General features: G+C 42.6%; 1 protein-coding gene across 1 annotated transcript in view; it reads left to right on the top strand.

Moving 5' to 3' along the window:
* The window catches only part of CAND1 (cullin associated and neddylation dissociated 1), a 52,168-nt gene that overhangs the window by 11,204 nt on the left and 18,957 nt on the right, over positions 1–22,007 (top strand). Inside the window, exon 3 of the mRNA XM_073327847.1 lies at positions 14,553–14,707. Within this exon, the coding sequence (XP_073183948.1) occupies positions 14,553–14,707 (155 nt within the window). The remainder of the gene's footprint in view (positions 1–14,552; positions 14,708–22,007) is intronic.

Raw genomic sequence — 22,007 nt, 5'->3', positions numbered from 1 at the left:
GTGTCTTTTTGTATGGCAATCCTTCATTTACAACGTTCATGTTGTCAACCAAGAAGTGTTTTATGTGCTGCTGACTTGCAAAATGTTATGATAAATTCTTGTTTGTTATTTTGTTGGCACTGTAGCTTAGGCCTCTTCTTTTCAGTCTGCCTAGGCATTCTGTACTTCTCATAAAGGTGGTGGCGAGTCTGGCTATGGCTCTATCCGTCAGTGCCTTAACAATTGGTTGGCATAGATGAGAGGATACCTGACCGTGAGAAGGGTGCTGTCATCTTGGAATCTCACAGCTGAGTGATAAATTGAGCCCAGAGCTCTTTTCCCATCTCTGCAATTAATCCACATTGTGGGTAAGCTCATTAAGTTGACAAAGTGTTCCTTTCAGATCCTCAGTGAAATAAGTAATTACCTTGAGCCTGCCAATTTTGTTGCAATTAGATATCTTTGCATTCTAAGCCCCATGATATTGAGTCTGGGTCTAATGGATTGGCATGTTTTCATCACCAGCATGTCCAGCTTTGTATACGTAAAGCTTGGATTGTGTTGACTAGTAACTATCTGCTGGCCTGGCTCTTTGTCCAGCATCCTCCTTCAGACTTTAAATTCCTTGAAGTGATGGTGGCAGGCCTAAACTATCCAGTAAGGTTGATCTGAAATTTTTCATGATTAAATGACAATTATGATGGGCTCTTAACTTGTTGGGGAGCCCAGTGTATCCACAAAACAGCACTGAACTGTCTGTGCATGACAAAGAGGAATCTTCAGAAAGATCAGTTTAGGTTCCATTCAGTCTCCATTTGCTGGGACTGAGACCACTATAACAAATCAAATTTCACATATCTTGTGTGGTCTCAGATTCCAAATGTTTTGGACAAGACAGGTTGAAACGGAAACTTTCATATTAATAAAAATGTCAATTTTTTAATCTTAAGTGTCATCTAAATATAATCGAATGTCATATTGTCAGAGCAGCAAAAAACACCCACTTTTGCTTATGATTAAGGGTACAATTTTGTCATGGATATTTTTAGTAAAAGTCATGGACGGGTCACGGGCAAGGACCAAAGGTTCAAAAAAGCCTTGACTTGTCCCTGACTTTTACAAAAAAATATCCCTGACAAAATGGAGAGGGAAGAGGATCTATCACCCTGCCCCACTGCATGCAGCAGCAGGGAGCTGTGGACCCTCCGCCCCTGCTTAATGTGCTGGGAGGGATCCCTGACCCCGGGGCAAGGAGTTTTTGGGGGGATTCCCTGCTGCCCTGCAGGGCTAGGAGCAGGGGTCTGTCCCCCTCCATCTGCATGACTGGAAACAGAAAGTCTCCCACTGCCCGTGGCAGCTGGGGAGGTGTGTGGGGGCCCCCCGGCAGAGGCTGGGGAGGTGTGGGGCCCCAGTGTCATAAAGGTCATGGAACTCACGGAATCCGTGACTTCTGAGACCTCTGACATACTTGCAACCTTACCTATGATTGGCTCATCTTCCCTTCTATTGGTCACAGATCTGGCTATGATGATTCATGCTTTTGTAAATTCTAGGTTTGATTATTTATAATTAAATGCTTGTCTACATGAGGATGTTATATTGGATTAGTTTGTTTGCTCTAAGTGCAGCATAGTAACTATATTGATTTGAAGTGCATCCACACTGCTTTGTTATACTGGCTTAAGGTACTTTCCTTGTTAATCGTTGTGTCCACAAACCTCTGCGTTTGTTCTGATTATCTGCTTAGAATGCTGCACCGTTATGGTTCAGTATTCTGCTGATTGGTCTGTGCACTGGGATTTTTCTTGCAGTACATGGTGAAATGCCCACCAGAACCTGCAGGAAATATGGGGCATGGGGTCAAACTAACACGTATTATTCCTCTCCTGGCATGCCATCATCTAACTATTTTGCCAGTGCCATTTTTGAACTGTTATCAGGCAGCATGGAAGATGCAATGCTGATCACTGTGATCATGAGTCATTAATACAAACAGGATGATGATGCACCAGTATTGGCAGTCATGCAGGTGGATATATTTGGCTTGGCAGCTTTGAAGGTCTTTGAATTATGTGATATGGCTACAGGTTGAGGAGAAGCAGGAAGATGAAATTGAGCAGGGCATTTATTTGGATCAGCTTTACACAGTGGAACACCACTTCTAAGGTTGGCCAACTAGCACTGACTGGTCAGACAGGCTAGTGATGAAGAACTGGGACATCCACTAGTTGCTGCAGAACTTCAGGATGTGGAAGACTGCTTTTGTAGGGATCTGTGTGGAACTCACTCTGGAGCTGCAGCAGCAGAAAATCAACATAAGAGTTTCCCTCAACATCTGGAAGCTCACCACCCTCAATTGCTACTCATCAGTAGCTAACCAGTTTGGAGTTGGTAGATCAGCTGCTATGGGTGTGGTCATGATGGTTTCCAGGGCTATTAAGAGCATTGCCAAATCATAAAGCTTGGCAATACACAGGTGATTGATGGTTTTTCACAGAAAGAGTTCCTGAACTCTGTAGTGGTTATTGATGGGCCCCAGATACCTATTCTTTCCACACACTTCCCTCTCCCCAGCATCAAGCTGAACACCTTAAGGAGGGCTATTTCTCCAGGGTGCTGCCAGGCCCGGTTGCTCACTGTGAAGGTTCCCCAGTATTAATGTGCATGATCTCGAAAGATCCACAATGACAGGATCTTTAGAAACTCAGGCCTGTTTGCTGGAAATAATCAAGGGAATTTTTGCTTCCCAGACAACTTTGGACATTAAAAAAGTTATTCCTCCTTTGATTCTGGGAGACCCAGCTTATGAAACCTTTCACTGGACACTTGACCAAAGGAAAGGAGTGGATTAACTACAGTAACTTCTCACTTAGTCATCCTGGTTAATGTTGTTTCGTTGTTATGTTGCTGATCAATTAGAGAACATACTTATTTAAAGTTGTGCAATGCTCCCTTCTAATGTCCTTTGGCAGCCACCTGCTTTGTCCACTGCTTGCAGAAAGAGCAGCCTGTTGAAGCTAGCTGGTGGGGGCTTGGAATCAAGGTGGACCAGCAGCCCCTTGTCAGCTCCCCGCTCCCCTAAGTTCCTTGTGCGGCAGCTGCCCAACAGGCTATCAGTTGCCGGCAGTTCAGCTGTCCCTCCACCCACTGCCATGTGCTGCCCCTGCCCTCTGCCTTGGAGCTGCTCCTGGGAGCCTCCTGCTTGTTGTGTGGGGTGGGGTGGGAGGAGCGGGAGAAGGGTGCTAACGTCAGGGTATCCCCCTGCTCCTGCCCCCCGCTCACCCCATCTCCATGGTGGGGAGACAACAGGGCTTAGGACAGAGGGAGCTTGCTGGCAGCAGCTGCTGTCTCAACTTGCTGATTTACTTAAAAAGGCAATGTACTTAGAGTAGGGTAAACAACTTAAAGGGGCAATGTGCAACACACACACACACACACACACACAGTGTGTCTCTGTCTGCCATACTGTCTCCTCTCCCTCCGTTTGTGCTGCCCTGTAGAGTGTGAGGCTACATTAACAACGTGTTAACTCTTCAGGGCTTAGCCGAGTGCTAGTTCATCATTTAGCAGTAAGGCGTTCCCTGGGAAATATCCCACCCTCTGACTTCACCACCTCAACCGATTGCTGTGCACAGTATTAAATTGTTTAAAACTTACACTCTGTGTGTGTGTGTGTGTATGTGTGTATAAAATATAGTCTTTTGTCTGGTGAAAATAATTTCGCTAGAACCTAACCTCCCCCCCCATTTACATTATTTCTTATGGGGAAATTGGATTCGCTTAACATCTTTTGTTTAAAGTCACATTTTTCAGGAACATAACTACAATGTTAAGCGAGGAGTTACTGTGTATCCTGAGTAGCTGCAGAATGACAGTGGAGGGTGTGTTTGGAAGACTGAAGGAAAGGTGATGGTGCCTCGTGACAAGTTTGGAGGTTTATCATCATTATGTGACTCGTGATAAGTGCTTGCTGTATTTTTCACATCTGTGAGAGGAAGCAAGAGAGCCTGAACAGTGGTGGGCGGAAGCAGGAGGTGGACAGACTTCTTGTACCTTATGGGAAGCTGGAGAGTGTGTCTTAGAAAAGTGTTCCAAGCAGCCAGGAATCCATTGTGTTCTTATTTGGACCAGGGGTTAGCTGCGGGTAATTAATGTACTACAACCAAGGAAATGACCGTAATGTTTGTGTGTTGGTTTTATAAGGAATTGATTCTATTGGGGGATGGGAAGCGGAATGTTCCTCCATGAAATTTTTCATTTGAGTTGTATAAAAAAAAAGTTAACAAATGCCATAGGTAACAAATTATAGGAATGTCATGTAAACTTAAGATCTGTGGAATGGTGTGCAGTTAGGTTGATTAAAATGGATGTCCCAATATGGTATGATCACCAGGCTTACCAGTACAGTACAGTGAAAAGTTGGGGTGCAGTGCTTGACCTTTGTAGCTCATTACAGCTCTTCACCTCTGCATTGTCTGGATCATGTCCCTTTCCAGGGCAATGAGGTTCCTTTCAAGTCTCTGTGATTGCTCCAGGAAACCATTTCTCCACCCTTCTGTCTTCATGGCTCTCTGTCAGGATGCAGTCAGTAGTTCCTTGAACATTTCCTCTTGTCAGCTCCCTCCTCCCCCCCCCTCCCCCCCCCCCGCAAACAAACAAACAAAAACATTTGTCAGCCTCAGCCAGGCAGGTAGAGAGATGCTTCTGTCTCCACTCAACATGGTGGCAGACAGGTACTACGTGGGGAAAAAATACTTTAAATCCTCCTACACCATTGTATTGTAATTCAGCACGTAATACTGGTAGAATTCCACTCTGCATTATCATCAGGCTGTTTGCTCGTAGAGCCCTCCTCCACAGCAGTTTCAATCTGGCTGTCTACATGGGGTTCTTGTGTAATCTCTGAATCTGCTGTCATAATTTTTCTGGGCAGCCAAGAACCCTTTCTGGTTGGGCTCAATGGTACATGTGAGGTCAAGGGAACTTTCTGTGATGTCTTGGTTGTGTTCTGTATTGTCTAGAGTGCTTTGTGGAGAACTGTCCACCAGATCAGTTTGGGATGCAACCACTATCCAGTCGGAAGCAGAGCTCTTTCCATCAGCTCAAAGCTGAAGTTCAAAGGAGGATCCGATAAATTAAAAACAATGATGGGAGGACAAAGCAAAAGAAATCTAAATGTTCACTGACAGCAGAGGTGAAAGTAAGCTGGTACGCCCTAGTACGGCGTACCAGTAAGAGCTGGTGCGCCGTACCAGGTCCGGCTTTCCGAGAGGGCAATTTAAAGCCCTGGGGTAGCTGCGGCGGGGATTTAAAGGGCCCTGGAGCTCCAGTCACCGCTCTCCTCCCCCCCCCCCCCCCCCAGGGCCCTTTAAATCCCCGCCAGAGCCTGCTGCCGAAGCCCTGGGATAGCGGCGGCAGGGCTCTGGAGGAGATTTAAAGGGCCGGGGCGGTAGCAGCAGCTGGAGCCCCAAGCCTTTTAAATTCCCGCCTGAGCCCTGCTGCTCGAGCCCCAGGGTAGGGGTGGGGGAGCTCTGACGGGGATTTAAAGAGCCCCGGCGCTCCAGCCACCACTACTGCCCCGGCCCTTTAAATTCCCGCCGGAGCCCTGCTGCCAAAGCCCTGGGGTAGCGGCGGTGGGGCTCCGGCGGGCATTTAAAGGGCCGGGGCGGTAACGACAGCTGGAGCCCCGGGGCCCTTTAAATACCCGATGGCACTCGACCACCACTACCCCAGGGTTTGGGCAGCAGGGCTCAGGCGGGGATTTAAAGGGCTCAGGGCTCCGGCAGCTGCTACCACAGCGGAGCCCCAGGCCCTTTAAAGCTCTGCCAGAGTCCTGGGGTAGTGGTGGCAGCCGGGAGCCCCCAGGGCTGATCAGTGATTTAAAGGGCTCCACTGCGGTAGCGGCAGCTGGAGCCCTGGGCCCTTTAAATCGCCCCTGAGCCCTGGGGCTCCCAGCCGTCTTTGCAGCTGGTAGCTCGGGGGTGACTTAAAGGCCCCGGGCTCCCAGCCGCCACTACCGAAGCTGGAGCTCTGGCCATTTAAATCAAGATTTAAAGGGCCCGGGGATTTAAGGCCCTGCCTCTTCTGGTTGAGGCCACACCCCCTGCTCAGGACTCCAGCATACCGGTAAGTCCTCTAATTTATTTTCACCCCTGGCTGACAGATATGATATGGGGAGCTTTTTTTGTGAGACAAAGACCCCGTATGGACCAAGCTCATGTGGCCTCACATCTCTGATATCTGAAGATGGTAGTACCCTTCTTAAAGATAACAAATCAATCAAAGAGCGCTGGAAGGAACACTACCAAAAGTTTCTAAATTGAGAATTCACTGTGACTGACGACGCCATCGACTCCATCCCTCAGCACCCAATCTGGGAAACTCTTGCCAACCCACCAACACCTGAGGAGGTCTGCAAAGCAATTAAACAAATGAAGAACAATAAAGCACCAGGTCCTGATGGCATACCAGCTGAAGTATTGAAAGTGGGGGAGAAACACTAACAAGCTTCACTTGTTGCTTCTCAAAATCTGGCGCACCAAAGAAATCTCTGCTGACTTACATAATGCTAACATCATTACCATTTTCAAAAAGGGAGACAGGGCCGACTGTGGCAACTATGGAGGCATTGCCCTCCTCTCCATCGCTGGGAAGATTCTTGCTAGAATCTTACTGAATCGCCTGCTCCCTCTTGCAGAGGTAGTACTTCCAGAGTCCCAGTGTGGCTTCAGAACATCACAAGACACCACCAACATGACGTTTTTCCTGGATCTGCCTGACTGCGCAAATCAAGAACACCACCAAGAACTGTATATGGCCTTTATTTATCTGACCAAAGCCTTCGCCTCTGTTAACTGCTAGGCTCTGTGGAAAATCATGTCAAAGTTTGGCTGCCCAAGCAAATTTATCACCATTGTAAGACTCCTCCAGGCCAGATGACTGCCTCCATCCTGTGCAGTGGCTCTACCTCTGTGCACTTTGTCATTCGAACTGGCGTAAAACAAGGTTTTGTACTGGCACCCACCTTTTTCTCCATTTTCTTAGCAGCTATAAAAACATTAACCCCAGACCGTCTACCACAGGGCATTGGCATCCAATATCGGATTGACGGCAACGTCTTCAACCTTTCTCAATTCCGTGCCAGCACTAAAGTAATATCGGCAACAATAGCCGAACTCGGTTAAGCAGATGATTGTGCTGTAGTTGCACGCTCAAAGGAGGATCTACAAACAGCCCTTAATTGCTTCTCTGAAGCTTACAAAAGCCTAGGGCTAACTCTGAACACTGGCAAAACAAAAGTTCTCTACAAGTCAGTGCCCAGTCAATCATCAGGCCCAGCAAGGAAGATCTACATTGACAAAGAAGAACTTGAAAATGTAGAAAACTTTGCGTATCTTGGCAGCCCTCTTTCACAGAGGACAGACATAGACATCGAGATTCAGCACAGAATGTGCTGTGCCAGCTTTGCCTTTGCCAGACTGTCTCACTGGGTGTTCAACAATCACAACATAAGAACACATACTAGACTTTTAGTGTCTAAAGTGGTGGTAATCCCAAATCTCCTCTATGGGTGTGAGTCTTGGGTGACCTATAGAAAACACCTGAAAAACTTGGAATGCCAGCACCAGCACTTTCTTCGGAAGATCTTCAACATAAAGTGGGAGCATCGTTGCACTAATGTCGGTGTCCTCACAGAGGCCAACATCTTCAGTGCTGAGGCCCTGATTATCCAGCACCAGCTGAGGTGGAGTGGGCACTGTGTGTGCATGCCTGATAGACCCTTACCAGAATAACTGCTGTATACCCAACTCACCAAGGGAGAAAGGAAATGGGGAGGCCAAAAGAAACGCTTTAAAGACATCCTCAAGATACACATCAAGAGATGTGGCATCAGCAGCACACACTAGGAGACAGCAGCCCAGGATATGGTTAACTGGCCAAGACTTGCCAGAGAGGGAATGTCCACTCTTGAGGAAGATCACCTTGCCCTGGTTGCAGAAAAACGCCAGAAAAGAAAGGAAAGAAAAGACAACTGTCATGCAGCAATCACGGCCCAACCGGCCCAACACCACCTGCAATGTCTGTCAACGAGCCTGTGGCTCAAGGATCGGACTCCTCAGTGACCAAAGGACCCATGAAAAATAAAACCTGTGAAAGATCATCCTCGACCTCAAGGGATCTCAGACAACAGTGGCATCTCTTGGAAAAAAATATGGTACAGTTCCTCATAGTACAGGCAGATAGTGGGAGTTTTGTCAGAGGTTCTTTCCTTCTAGTATTTCTGCTGGAGCCTTTTGCTTTCACTTGGCACTGGGACTGGGTATGGGAGTGCCATCTTCTTCATTTGCTCTGACAGTGTGTTGTAGATGTCTGCCTTTCAGTGACTCTTCTCCAGGTGGGACTACAGTTTTCCAAAGAAGACATTCAAGTTCAGGAGCTTTGCGGGGGTCTACATGGAAGCAGTGTGTCAATCTCTCGTAGGTGGCTAGATCAATGTCTGAAAGGAATTGGACTCTGCCCATCCAAATAGTATATCTTTCTAGTAATCTCAAAGAGTTACAGCTCAAGTATAGAAGTGTTTTGTTTGTTCACTAGATCTTACTGCAATTGTGTCGCAACATTCAGCAAATCAGATTAAATTCTGTATAATGATCTTGTAATTTCAGTATTATTTGTTAACTAAAATGTATGAGGTTGACATTTTCTACACCTACGCAACTTGTGGTATTAAAGTTTTTTTTTATTTTATCTTGATTTTTCTAGGGCTCCCATTGTCAAATGCTGTGATATGTAAATGAAGCAAGTATCACACTTTAAATCAGATAAAACTAATTTGTGTCTGAACTTACTTTCCAAAAGTGTGATAGTTTAATCACTGTTGTTGTCCTTCTAGATTTGTCATTTGCATGATGTTTATTACTGTTTTACAGTAGACCTCAGAAAGTTGGTAGGAGCTTTTCAAGCATAGAGGAGGAAATAGTCACTGCCTTGACTATGCTTGGAGCCCTGCAAATCTGTGGATATACACTATATATGCAGATATCTGTGGACCATGTTTGCGGATCGGATGCGGATACAAATTCTGTTTCTGCACAGGGCTCTATACACTATAATCTCTATTTTATTTTTCCATAGATATCAGCTTGTTAAACTTCTGAGTGCCACACGTATTTTAATAAGCTTTTGACTCACGGTGTGGGGATCAGACTTCTTTGTAGTATCAGGAGTGTGAAATGCTTTAAGAAAGAGCCGGTCAAGGTTTGAAAACTTAAGCTTTGTCTTTGTGTTTTCCTTATTCTTAATTGCTTTGATCACTGTGTAGTTCACTCAAGCTTCATGGTGGTTTTCAGTTCGACTGTTAGTGAAATAAAATAAAGCTACTCAAAATTAATGTTCAGTGCCCCTACACAACTCAGAAAATATTAGTTTTCTGAATACCTCAACTAAAACAAACGTGTGTGAGAAGCAGGTATATAGAGCTGCTATTCTGAGTTCAGTGTGAAAAAGAAATCTTGCTTCCATCCCAACATTTGTAATGTGGTCTCAGATAGTGTCTTTAGATTGAATTGCTTTGTTATCGTGTTCTTCTCTTACAGTGGTTATACGTATTTTGATATCAGCAAGTTACAGTTCTTTGTAGTTGTGATCTTCCCAAGGAGCAACAATGGCAACAAAGTGGTGGAAATCTTTGAGAAATACTTGGGTAAAAATCGTGACCTGGCAAATATGTCAGACACTGTTCTTCTCCCCTCCTGAATACTCACCCACAGGCTTAACCAAACTGTTTACACCTGTTGAGCAGTTGTAAGCTCTCTGACTTGACTTTACAGTCCTTAAAGATAGCATTGTGTACGACCTCTTGATTGTCTTTTGCCTCCTCTAGTTTTGGCTTTAGTTGCTCTGGTGTAGCTACATATTAACTGGGAGTGCAACTCGCTATTGTTGCCAGTCCTGGGTGAGTCACACCCATATGCTCTTGAACTAACCCATAGCATTTCTGCAGAAGTGGCAGCTGCAAAGCACAACTACTAGGGAAGCTCTCTATATATGGGCAGCCAAAACAGACACAATCATCCACTCATTTGGAGGGAGAAAAACAAATACTAGCTTGAGGAGAGCAGCATTGGCGTGAAATAAGTTTTGAGTTAAGTGTATACTATGTGTCTGCAGGCGTGGCTGACAAAGGACTCTGTTCAGAGCAGCATTGTAGGCTTGATCTTAAGGAGAAAATTGGCAGCGATAAGAGGTGTACCAAAAACGAGGGGGCAGGAAGCTGACAAAATGAGGGGGGAGCTCTGTTACTTACAGCCTGGTTATTGTGTATGGTAATTGGGGACCAAACTCTCTCTTGCTGTCGGGACCAATTTGGGTTTGGAACACTCTGGGGAATGACACTTGTTCCCTGGAGTGAGGTAGGTTGATTGTTATGCGGTATGTTTGACAGTAGTATGGGAGGTTAAAGAGTTGGTAATAGGGATCTGGAAAGTTTTCCTGCTTCAAAGAATGGGGGTCCTTTATCCACAAGGTAGGTTAACTACTTGGGAGAGACATTATGCATTGTTGGGGGGCACTAGCAGAAATAAGAAGGTGAAGAAAATAAATGCACAAATCCAAAACAGGAAGGGGGAGACAGAAAGGGGTGACTTGACAAATCTTATGGGGGAGGAAGTTTTGTCATTTGCTAATGCATTGTTGCTGCAGATGAGTAGAATTTTTCAAGGAGTCTTTTTTAATAGGTGGTACATTACTTTAGTAATACATTACTAAATACGAATACTAGTAATACATTACTCCCCCCCCCCCTTTATTTCAAGACTAAGGGTATGTCTATATTGCGCCATTGTTGACAAAACTTTTGTCTTTCACTGGTACTTAAAAAAGCCCCCTGCAAAAGACAAAAGTTTTGCTGATGCAAGTGGCAGTGCGAATGCGGCTTTGTCGGCTGGAAGTATTTTGTCAGCAAAAGTGCCGACAAAATACCGACAGAGTGTTCACACACGCTGACTTTTAGCAACAAGGCTGTGTCGACACAGCCTTGTCGCTAAAAGCTGCATAGTGTAGACAAGCTAGATTTGCTTTGTATGATTCTAGTGTAAAAAGTGACTATGTAAAAACAGCATTGTGTTCCCATTGTGTTCCATGATTGTGTCAGTGATTTACCTAATCAATTTTTCTCTATATTGAAGTATAGGGTTTTTTCCTAACTATCAATACTTATAATTTGCATTGCCATAGTGGCCAGGAGCCCTAGTCGTATACCCAAGACCTCATTGTGGTGGGCACTGTACAAACAAAACAAAAAATGGTATCTGCTCCAAAGAGTTTACAATATAATTATAAAATGAGAGGCAACAGATTGCTACAATCAGAGGACTAGAGGATCTCCTCACTTAATGTTGTAGTTATGTTCCTGAAAAATGCAACTTTAAGCAAAATGATGTTAAGCGAATCCCATTTTCCCATAATCAATTTTCCCATAATGTAAATGAGGGGGTTGGGTTCCAGGTACATTTTTTTCACCATTTTTTTCATTTTTAATACAGCTACACAGTGGTGATGATTGTGAAGCTTGATTGAGGTGGAGGAGTTAGAGGGTGGGATATTTCCCAGGGAATGCCTTACTGCTAAATGATGAACTAGCAATTGGCTGAGCCCTCAGGGGTTAACTCTCACACACTACAAGGCAGCAGGAAAGGAGGGAGGGCAGACAGACACACACCCTGTGTGTGTTTGAGAGAGAGATGCACATTTCCCCTTTAAGTATGAAGAGTGGGGTCAGAAGTACACTGCCTTGTGAATTAAATCAGCAAGCTGAAACCGGACTGCAGCTGCAGTTGCTGCGTAAGGCAGCAGCTCCCTATCTCGGTGTGTCCCCCCTGCTCTATGGAAGATGGGGTAAGCGGGGGGAGGGGGACACCCTGACATTAACCTCCCTCTTCTTCCCCTCCCCTCCTCCCCCCACAGCAAGCAGGAGTTTCGGGGAGCAGCTCCAAGGCAGAGGGCAGGAGCAGCACATGGCAGTGGGGGGAGAGACAGCTGAACTGCCGGCAATTGATAGCCTGCTGAGCAGCTGCTGCACAGGGAACTTAGGGGAGCGGGGAGCTGATGGGGGGGCTGCTGGTCCACCCTGCTTCCAACCACCCACCAGCTAGCTGCAAGGGGCTGCTCTTTCTGCAAGCAGTGGACAAAGCAGGTGGCTGCCAAAGGACATTAGAAGGGAGCATTGCACAACTTTAAATGAGCATGTTCCCAAATTGCTCAGCAACATAACAACAAAACAACTTTAACGAGGACGACTTTAAGTGAGGAGTTTCTGTACAAGCAACAGTGAGACCTAATTGATCAGCTTAGGTAGGTAGTGGTCTCAGCACACCAGTGGTGTAGTCAGCCATGCAAACTAAATCTGAAAGTCAAGCTGGGATTTCTGGCTTGGGTTATCACTAGTAATAATGATTGCAGCCAAATTCTAAAAGTTCTGTGTAACTTGAACAGAACTTGGCCATATAGTTGGAATGTGCTGAAGCCTTTTGATAGGCAAGTAAAAAAAAATCCAGTTAATTCTTCAGCTGTCTTTTTTACTTTGGAATGCTAACTAAAAAGTAGAAAATTAATATTTCACTGATAAACTGATGCATTTTAATGCATGAGGGAAATAGAGCTGTTAAAAACAGCAGCACCTTCTTACTTTACATTGTAGCCTTTTGGAGAACCACCACATCAATTATGGAAAATACATTAGAAGAGGTAATAGTGTGGGGAAGGCTGGGAAAATGTTTAAGGAAGGCATGCTTTACTTTTTACCACTATACTAGGTTTTCCAGTAGTAATGCTAATTGGCCCATTAATATAGAAACTCATGATCACAACATTCTGTGCAAATAGATGTTGCTGATTAAAGAATATGGGATTGCATCGCCACCCAAATGGGTAAAGCACTGAGTAAAAGAACCATCACAGATTCAAAAAACAAAGAAGGCATGTAACCAGACAACCACTCCACCAGTTACTGGGCTTTCTTTGGAGTCAACAGAACTTGGATGCAAAGTTTCATTGCCTTTGTTCTTCCATCTGTTTTATGTTGACACACATTAAGGCACTGGAAGGAGTCTTTGTGTGGTTATACCTTGCTCGGAGCATGTCTAGAGTAATGACACAATCAAATAATTCACTGTTACCCTGCTATGTCTATATATACTTGATTTTGTGACTCTTTTGGGGGGTCATGGTGGATAATTAGCTGAACATGAGTTCTCAGTGTGATGCTGTAGTTAAAAGGGCTAATGTTATCCTTGGATGCATAATCAGGGGAATCTTGAGTAGGAATAGTTCGGTTATTTTACCTCTGTCTTTGGGATTGGTGCAACCGCTGCTGAAGTACTGTGTCTAGTTTTGATGCCCACAGTTCAAGAAGGATGTTAATAAATTGGAAAGGGTTCAGAGAACCACCATGAGGAGCATTTGAAAACATGCCTTAGCGTGATAAACCCCCCAAGGAGCTCAATTTATTTAGCATAATAAAGAGAAGGTTAACGGATGACTTCATTACAGTCTATAAGTACTAGGCATGTAAATATAATTTTAAAAGTTAACTGTTTAAACAATTAAAATTATATCTTTTAATCAGTTAACTGATTAAAGGGAGAGGGGCTGGGGCTGCTCTGGCCAGTCTGGGGCCAGGGCTGCTCCAACCGGTGTGGCCCGGGGCTGGGGGTTAACAGGGTGGGTGAACCAGTAAGACTAATGCTTACCATTTAACCATTTAATATTTTACATCCCTAATAAGTACCTGCATGGGGCAAATATTTGATAGTGGTCTCTTCAGTCTAGCAGAGAAAGGCATAAGATGATCCAATGTTATGGAAGCTCGACAAATTCAAAATGGAATTAAGATGTACATTTTTGACAGTGAGGGTAATTAACCATTGTAACAATTTACCAAGGTTCACTAAATCAAGGTTGGATGATTTTTTAAAAGATGTGTTGTAGGAATTATTTTGGAGAAGTCTTGTGGCCTATTTTATACAGGAGTTTCATACTAGATGATCACAATGGTTCCTTGTAGTATAGGAATCTGTCTGTGAGTCTATGAATATGTTATGTACTGATGGTGAAGCATACAAACTAATGTCAGTGGATATGGTAATTTTGTTACAAGTTGTGGCATTAGCTGACAACTCTATTTTTTTACTCCAGGGTTTGAGAGTATGAAGAAGTAACAACACTGATACAACGTCTGTTGGATCTGGAGGATTTAAAATTCCTGATACAAAGCAAATGTGTCTAAAACAGTGATTCATTGTGTCAGAAGATTTACAGGGGGTGGGTGGGGAAGGATTGTACCCTAAGTAACTGAAACTTGGTTTTCACATCAAGAATACTACTAAATAGAAATAATGCAGAAATAATAGCAACAATATCTCAACCCTGCAAACATCAGTATTAACAATGGCTCTGTGAATACATTTTTTAATATGTTTTGAAGGATTCTTAATATAAAAGTGGTATATGTAGCTGGATATCACTTCTGTTTAAACCTGCAGATTTATTTGCATCATTTTTTTGTTTTATTTCAGTCTTGGTCCTTTGGTGAGTAAAGTGAAGGAATATCAAGTGGAGACCATTGTGGATACCCTCTGTACCAATATGCTTTCAGATAAAGAGCAGCTACGTGATATTTCAAGCATTGGCCTTAAAACAGTCATTGGAGAACTTCCTCCAGCTTCCAGTGGTAAGAAATGACATTCTTCTCCCCTTCTCTGTTTTTAAAACATGAGGTCTGACTTTATTTCTCTATATCCAATTATTTCATTGTAAGCTAGTGTCCTTCAGTGAACAAGATTCAGTTGTCCTTCAGTGACTGTTGACTTGAAATTCACTTTTGTTGGAGACAATCATTTGTGTGGTGCTTCTGTTATACATACTGTTACCTATTTATGATATGTAAAGAGATGGGGTAAACTTGAAGTCAAGTCACTGTAAAAACAGCTGGAAGTAATTTCAGATTACATCTGCTATAGATATCTACCTTAAATATTTTCGGGCACAATATTCCTAGGCTTTTTAACAATAGTAGTTAAATCTCATTTGGGTAAATTTTTAAAAAATTGACAATACACTTTTAAATTGAGATGACTTTTCTTTAATGGGATTGTGATAATTTCTTTTCCCAGTATGTGTTTTGAGATGTACCTAGTGTTTCTAATTATAGAATTACAGAACTTCAAACAGCCTGACTTCCACTATAAAATTAACAAGGCAATCTCGAGGAATGCCACTTGCCAAATGTTCGTCACTTTGTTCTTTTAAACCTAGAAGGTGCTCAAATACCACAGTGAGTGCAGTATGTTAATTTGACTCGGCTAGAAGGGAATGATAACTCAAAATGGATTTGGGGACTGGAGTTCTTGTGTTAGGTTGATTACAAAGGGCAACCTGCAGAAAAACTAAACAGTCTAACACAGTTATAAGACTGGATAAGTAGAATTGGTTAAAAAAAAAAAAAAAGTGCTGAAATTTTGACTATGCTATAAACTGGAAGAAAATGTGCAAAAAATTGCTTGTTTTGAAATTTTTCAAATAGCACTGATGGAGAATTTCTATTTACTTTCTTTTTAACCATGGTTTGCAGGCCAAAAATGAATACTCTGTTATGTTTGATCCACAGCACAGTTTCTCAACTGTAGTAGCATAAACAGTGATGGTAGAATATGGCCACAATGTAGTATCTAACATTTTAATTTTATTCAGCATAACTCACTTACGCAGATGATATTCTTTAGGGGTTCTTTAGGACTACTTCCATTTCTGTTTTTTTCTTGGCTTCTTTATTCCCTGGTATACAATTTCTTTTGTCTCCTTTTTAGTCTCTCGTCTTTCCTCCACCTGTTCTTTACAGGGGAGAAGCTGACTCAAATCTTCAGAAAGATTTGAACTTACTTCCAATTTCTCTGTTTTACCAGGCCTTCGTTCCTACTCTCCTGAAATCTGTAATACGGTAGTCTCTAAAGCGTTTGGGTATCATATGGAGCAAATCTTTTCCCCAACTTTCTCCCCAGTCCTAGCTCAGAAAGAAATTATGGCATCGTATTTTCTTGTCAGTCCCTAGTTATTGGATTAGAACTGGTTTTGTGCCTCTTTCTAGGCCATGCTATGTGTCCTCTCCCACTTACCTACAGCCACTGGATGTATGCTAGGTGTTCTGACACGTGTTTAATTAGACATTAGGAAGCAGTCTCTCTAAATGTTACCTATTTTGCATTATGTAGGAAAAATCCTCTTAAACATCCTATTAAATATTTTAAAATTTAAAGATGTTTTATGCTAAATTACAAGACTCACCATTAAAGCATATGTTAACTTAAAAAATCCTTCCCAGGGATGTGCCTACATCCCTTTACGGTCCTCAAATAAAACAAAAAACAGTCATGCTTGTTTAACCTTTAGCAGAAATAAGCATATACAATAATTTATAAGAAGAAAGTTATAGTAAGTGATTTCCAGTTAGGCTTTTATGCTGGTTAATGAATCTTCTGGCAAAAACGCCTAAACAAAGAGCTAATAATCATGAAATGAGGGAGAAAATAGATATTTCATAGATAATAGATTTGGACTGTTTTTTAAAAAAAGATAAGTCAGTTTTGTTGCTCTCTCTAATCTAGAGGCAAAGGAAAAAATGAATATTCATTAAACTAAAGGTTCTATTGCAAAGAGTCAAATACAGCCTTATGATTTATAGCTCTTTTAATACAATGCATTTGGACTGCTTGCTTCCTTCCTTTTCCCCAGCCTGCATGGTGATGCAAATATATCACCCAATAGGTGGCTCATCTTACGAGGTGAATTTTTTAGTTTATGTAGTGTTGTTAGGGATCTGTTAAATTAATAAAGAAATGGATTGGCTTTTAAGGTCAAAACAGTAAAATTGTTACTTCTGCCTGATATAATTTTCCAAATTGTGTCTAAAACCTAAGTTTTAAAATTGTTTGTTTGTAGCTCATAATGTTCCATGTTTACTGAAGACATTGCACACACGGCCAATCAGGTAGCATTGAAAGTTTCAGCCATTGGGTGGCTGTCAATACTTTTACAAATACAAAGCCTCCACCAGGCAATTGAGTACCATCACCACAAAGGATACTTGAGTTCATGCAACTGTACGTACAAATTTAGAGCAGTCCATGCTGGGGGAAGAGCCACAGTGAAGATACAGTGGACACAGTTCAACTTATTCTCATTGTTTAAAAAGGAATTGTTAGCATCTTGCATAAACTAACCACTCAAAACACACTCTGAGTAATTTCAATTTTACGGATACAATATTTTAAACACCTTTTCCGCTATAAAATGCCCCAGGTAATTGCTATAGGATTATTTCAACTAACTTTTAGAAAACTGAATTAACAGAAAAATAAAACCTGAAAATCAGGGTAGATTTGATTTAAATCACTAGTCAGGAAGACTCGATTTAATCATGGATTCCTACATAAAAGTGCATTCTTGTTGGTTGTTATAACCTTAATACATATTCTTCACAACTCAGAGATAGATGTAGGTTTCTTTTTTAGAAGGTACACACTATACATTTTTAAAGTGATCTGCAAAGTTTTCAGTTTAGTTTTACAGCTATATCAGAAAATGAATGATTGTTTGGTTATTTCATTTACCAAAGGTAATTGAAGCAGATATTTATGAAGTCATTGGGAGGTGAACTATCTCCAATTCAACAGGTTAATCATTAATATTTGGAGGATTTTCTTGCCATGCTGTATTAGGAGGAAAACATCACCAGAAAGACATTTACATTGTTTTATTTAACTAAAACAACACTGTTATGTATTCTGGATTTTTCTCTTCAACAGCAAACATATAATATTTTAACAAAACAAGCATATGAATTTTTGAATTCAGTTAAACATTCAGGTTTTTTAAAATCAGGTTTGTTTTTGTTAAAATTGTTTTTAACTCAAATAGTTTAAAAAAAAAAATTAAAAAAACCCAACAACAACAATTATTAAATCGACTATGTCAGCCAGGTCATCATGAGAAACTTAAAATATTGGCTTCTGCAGCTAACTCAGTTGTCTTCAGCTTCATTTTCCCGTTTGTTCATAATCTGGAAAAGAAAAACAAGCTTTCCTGCTTTTTCGGGTCCCAAACGATTTCTCAATTTGGAATGAATTAGTTCAAAGGAAGAGAATATTCTTTCTACACCGGCAGAAGAAGCTACTGCTGTTAAAAGTGAACTTATCACTTCAACAGTCTCTGAATCCAAGTGCTTAAGTGACTTCCACCAGTCCACTGGTGTGACTTTCTTGAAAAACATCATCAGCAAACATATATTTCTTGAATGGTTCACCCTTAGCTCTGAAGTTTATTATAGTTGGCATTATGGAGGGATGATTGCTGGATGTCCATATCATAGCCAACTTCTCTTCTACAGCAGTTAAGGTTTACCCTGGTACTGAGTATTGAGAATATTTACAAGAAAATGAGATGGAGATAGTGCTTGTCCCATTCATTTTTTTTAATGCTTGTAATTTAACTCTGTCATTGCATATTTCTCTTTTTAAGATCTCATTCAGTTCCTTCCAGATTTCAACAGCGTCAACAATAAAACAGCTATTTCCCTGCATTTTGTTCAAGGCTACAGAAATAGGCTTCAGGGCACTCAGCATGTGTTCAACATTTCTCTTCAGCCCAGTGTTGAGAACTTTGACTGTGACAGTGCCATCTGTTTTTTCACGATTTTGTTCACAAACTGTCATCAGATTAGGTCAGTCTTGATATACACCTCTACCCTGATATAATGCTACCTGATATAACACGCATTCGGATATAACGCGGTAAAGCAGCGCCCTGGGGATGGGGCTGCACGCTCTGGTGGATCAAAGCAAGTTCAATATAACGCGGTTTCACCTATAACATGGTAAGATTTTTTGGCTCCCGAGGGCAGCGTTATATCGGGTTAGAGGTTTAGTCCTCAAAATAGTACACTACTGAGTTCCATCGCACGTCTTGTGGGAGAGTTAGCTTGGTTCCTCCCACTTTTTTCAGAGCAGCTGCTGCAAAGTGGGTTGTTATGGAAGTATTTTGTAATTTCAACAACATTAGACTTTATTTCTGGGACACTGAAGTCTTTGGTTAGGATGTGCATCAAATGAGCACTGCAACTGTACGTTATTAGCTTGGGACTCTCTTCACTCTCTTCTAAATTTCTTCTCATCCTGGATACATTTGCAGTATTGTCTGTGACCAAGCTGCGTACTAGACATCTGAATTTTTTTTCACCATTTGTTGTAGTTTTTACTGCTACCTCTTGTAAGTATTCTGCTGTATGTACGTTTCCTGTTGTATCAATTGTTTCTATAAGGAAGACATTCCCTTCTTCTGTTGTCACACAAGCACATACAACAGGATCATTGTGGACATTGCTCCACCCATCAAGACTCAGGTTAACAATTTTACCCGCTAGACCTTTTGCACAGTGCTCAATTTCTCTTTCATACACTTTATCCAGCAATTTGCCTGCGACATCTGCTCTATTGGGTGGACTGTATCCTGATCTTAATGAATGTACCGTGTTAATGAAGTGTGGGTTTTCAATCATACAGAAAGGAGAGTTTGTTGCATAAACAAACTGGGCAATTTTTTCACCAATTACCTCTTTTTGTAATCTGCTTGTTCTTATCACAAATTTATCTATGGTGGTTTTTGGATGATGGAGTTTTTTTTTCTTTTTGCTACAGGTGATATACTGTGGCTATGTGACATACATGATGTGACTGAAACACTGTCATTGGCAGATAACTCTGAAACTATAGAAAATGATGGTGATCTTGAAGGTAGATACAGTAACTCCTCACTTAACGTTGTAGTTATGTTCCTGAAAAATGCGACTTTAAGTGAAACGATGTTAAACGAATCCAATTTCTCCATAAGAATTAATTATAAATACGGGGGATTAGGTTCCAGGGAAATTTTTTTGCCAGACAAAAGGCATTATATACATTTTAAACAAGAAATTTAATACAGGTATAAGTTTTAAACAGAGGAGGTGCCCCTGCCTTACCCTACACAGGCATAGCCCACTGGCACTGGAGATGAGGCAGGCAAGGAGGCTAGGAGGCTGAAGGTGTTGTAGGCTAGGAGAAGCATGTTGCGCAGCAGCGGCAGCTTCCCCTACTCTGCAAGCACCCGGGGGGTACAACCCTCAGCCCGCCCACTCCCCTCCTTCCCCCAAGTCCCCATCCTTGACCTGCGTCTTCTCCCCCACACCGCCTCTCCCTTTACCTTGCATGCTGCGTCCTTGCTCCTCCCTCCCCTCCGTTCTAAACGCCACAAGCCAGCTGATTGCCGCGGGCAGGAGGCAGGGGAGGGAGGGGAGAGTCCTCGCTCCTCCCTCCTGCCCGGGGCAATCAGCTGGCTTGCTGCGTTGGGGAGGGAGGGTGAGCCTGTGCGCCAAGTCCTCTTCCCCCCCACCTCCAAAACGCCGCAAGCCAGCTAATTGCCGCAGACAGGAGATAGGGGAAGGGGGGGGAGGCGCGCTGAGGCCTCACTCCTCCTGCCCGGGGCAATCAGCTGTCTTGCAGCGTTTAGGAGGCGGGGTGGGGGGAGGAGCGAGAACTTGGCGTGCGGGCTCCTCTTTCCTCCCCCCCACCTCCTGCCTGGGGCAATCAGCTGGCTTGCGGTGTTCCAGAGGGAGGGGAGCCTGCATGCCAAGTCCTCGCTCCAGCCTCCAAAGCAAGCCAGCTGATTGTTGCGGGCGGGGGGAGGAGGGGGAAGGCGCTGATCCGCGGGGTCTGCCGGTGGACGGGAGGCGCTGTGGGGAGGAGGAGAAGGCGGGGGCATAGGGAGGCTGCCAACTGTGGAGAAAGCAGGCAGCCAAATAACGTAAGAGTGGAGCATTGCACAACTTTAAACGAGCATGTTCCCTAATTGATCAGCAACGTAACAATGTTAACCGGTATGACTTTAAGTGAGGAGTTACTGTAGTCTTCAGAATCCTGTATGTTGAGGATGGAGTCTTCGAAACAAAATAAGTCAGTGCAGTTATTTAATTATTATTACCATACTTCTCATTTAGTATTACTGATTGCATTCACTGACAGTATTACTTTAAAGATGAAATTGTAAACGGAAGATCTGCCTATTTCAGCTATTTATTTTTTTATGACAGCTGCATGTGAAATGATAGTACCATAGAGTAACAACTACAGAATTCAAGAATAGTCCAGAAAGAAGACAGGCAGTCCTTAAAAAGAAGTATGAAATAAAAATGTTTACCAACCTGAAGATCCTGCATGTTCAGACATGTTCCTTTCATCATCTTCAACACAGCTTCCTCCTGAGAAGTAACACTTCTTATGATGTTTCATTCGGGCAATCAGGCCTTGCATTTCTTTGTTGCACTGTTGGCATTTTGCATTCATGCCTGTCTTATCCACAGGTAGAGCAACTTCATTAAAATATTAACAAACTGGATCTCTTTTACAGCCTGCTGCCATTTATAGGTTTTCCCTTCTAGTGCGAGAATGGTATGGTAGATCTCAAGTCAATGAAGGCTACACTCAGAAAGCCTCAAGACTTCTGGAATATGCTGCTCAAACAGTTTCAGTTTCGTTTCTACGGCCTGTCTCTCCCTTCTCACATTTATCTCCAGACTTCTTCTCCTTGTCCAGATCTATTCCGCCCCCAACAATTTCATTGAACTTTTTGAAACTTTGCACTTTTAGAGAGAGGTAAGGGATTGACTCTGTGTACACAAACTTGCAGAGGGACAATACGGTTGAGGTTTGTTATTTCTCACCTCTATATATTTTTATTTATTTATTTAAAAACATTTTTGCTGTTAACAAACATGTTCTCTCTGGAGACACAAATCCACAGTATGAGAACTGCAAAAAAACCGAAGCATCTCTGGTGGTATCTTCTAGACTGAGCACTGAGTCCCATTGGGTAGATAGAAAGATTAACCTAAATAATCTATACAGAAGCCCTTGAAACCCCATAAGATTGGGTCCCCAATCCGT

This window comes from Lepidochelys kempii, chromosome 1 (assembly GCF_965140265.1).
Source record: "Lepidochelys kempii isolate rLepKem1 chromosome 1, rLepKem1.hap2, whole genome shotgun sequence".
NCBI classification, from domain to species: domain Eukaryota; kingdom Metazoa; phylum Chordata; order Testudines; family Cheloniidae; genus Lepidochelys; species Lepidochelys kempii.
The sequence above is the reverse complement of the archived record's forward strand: the minus strand, read 5'-3'. Positions and strand labels throughout refer to the sequence as shown.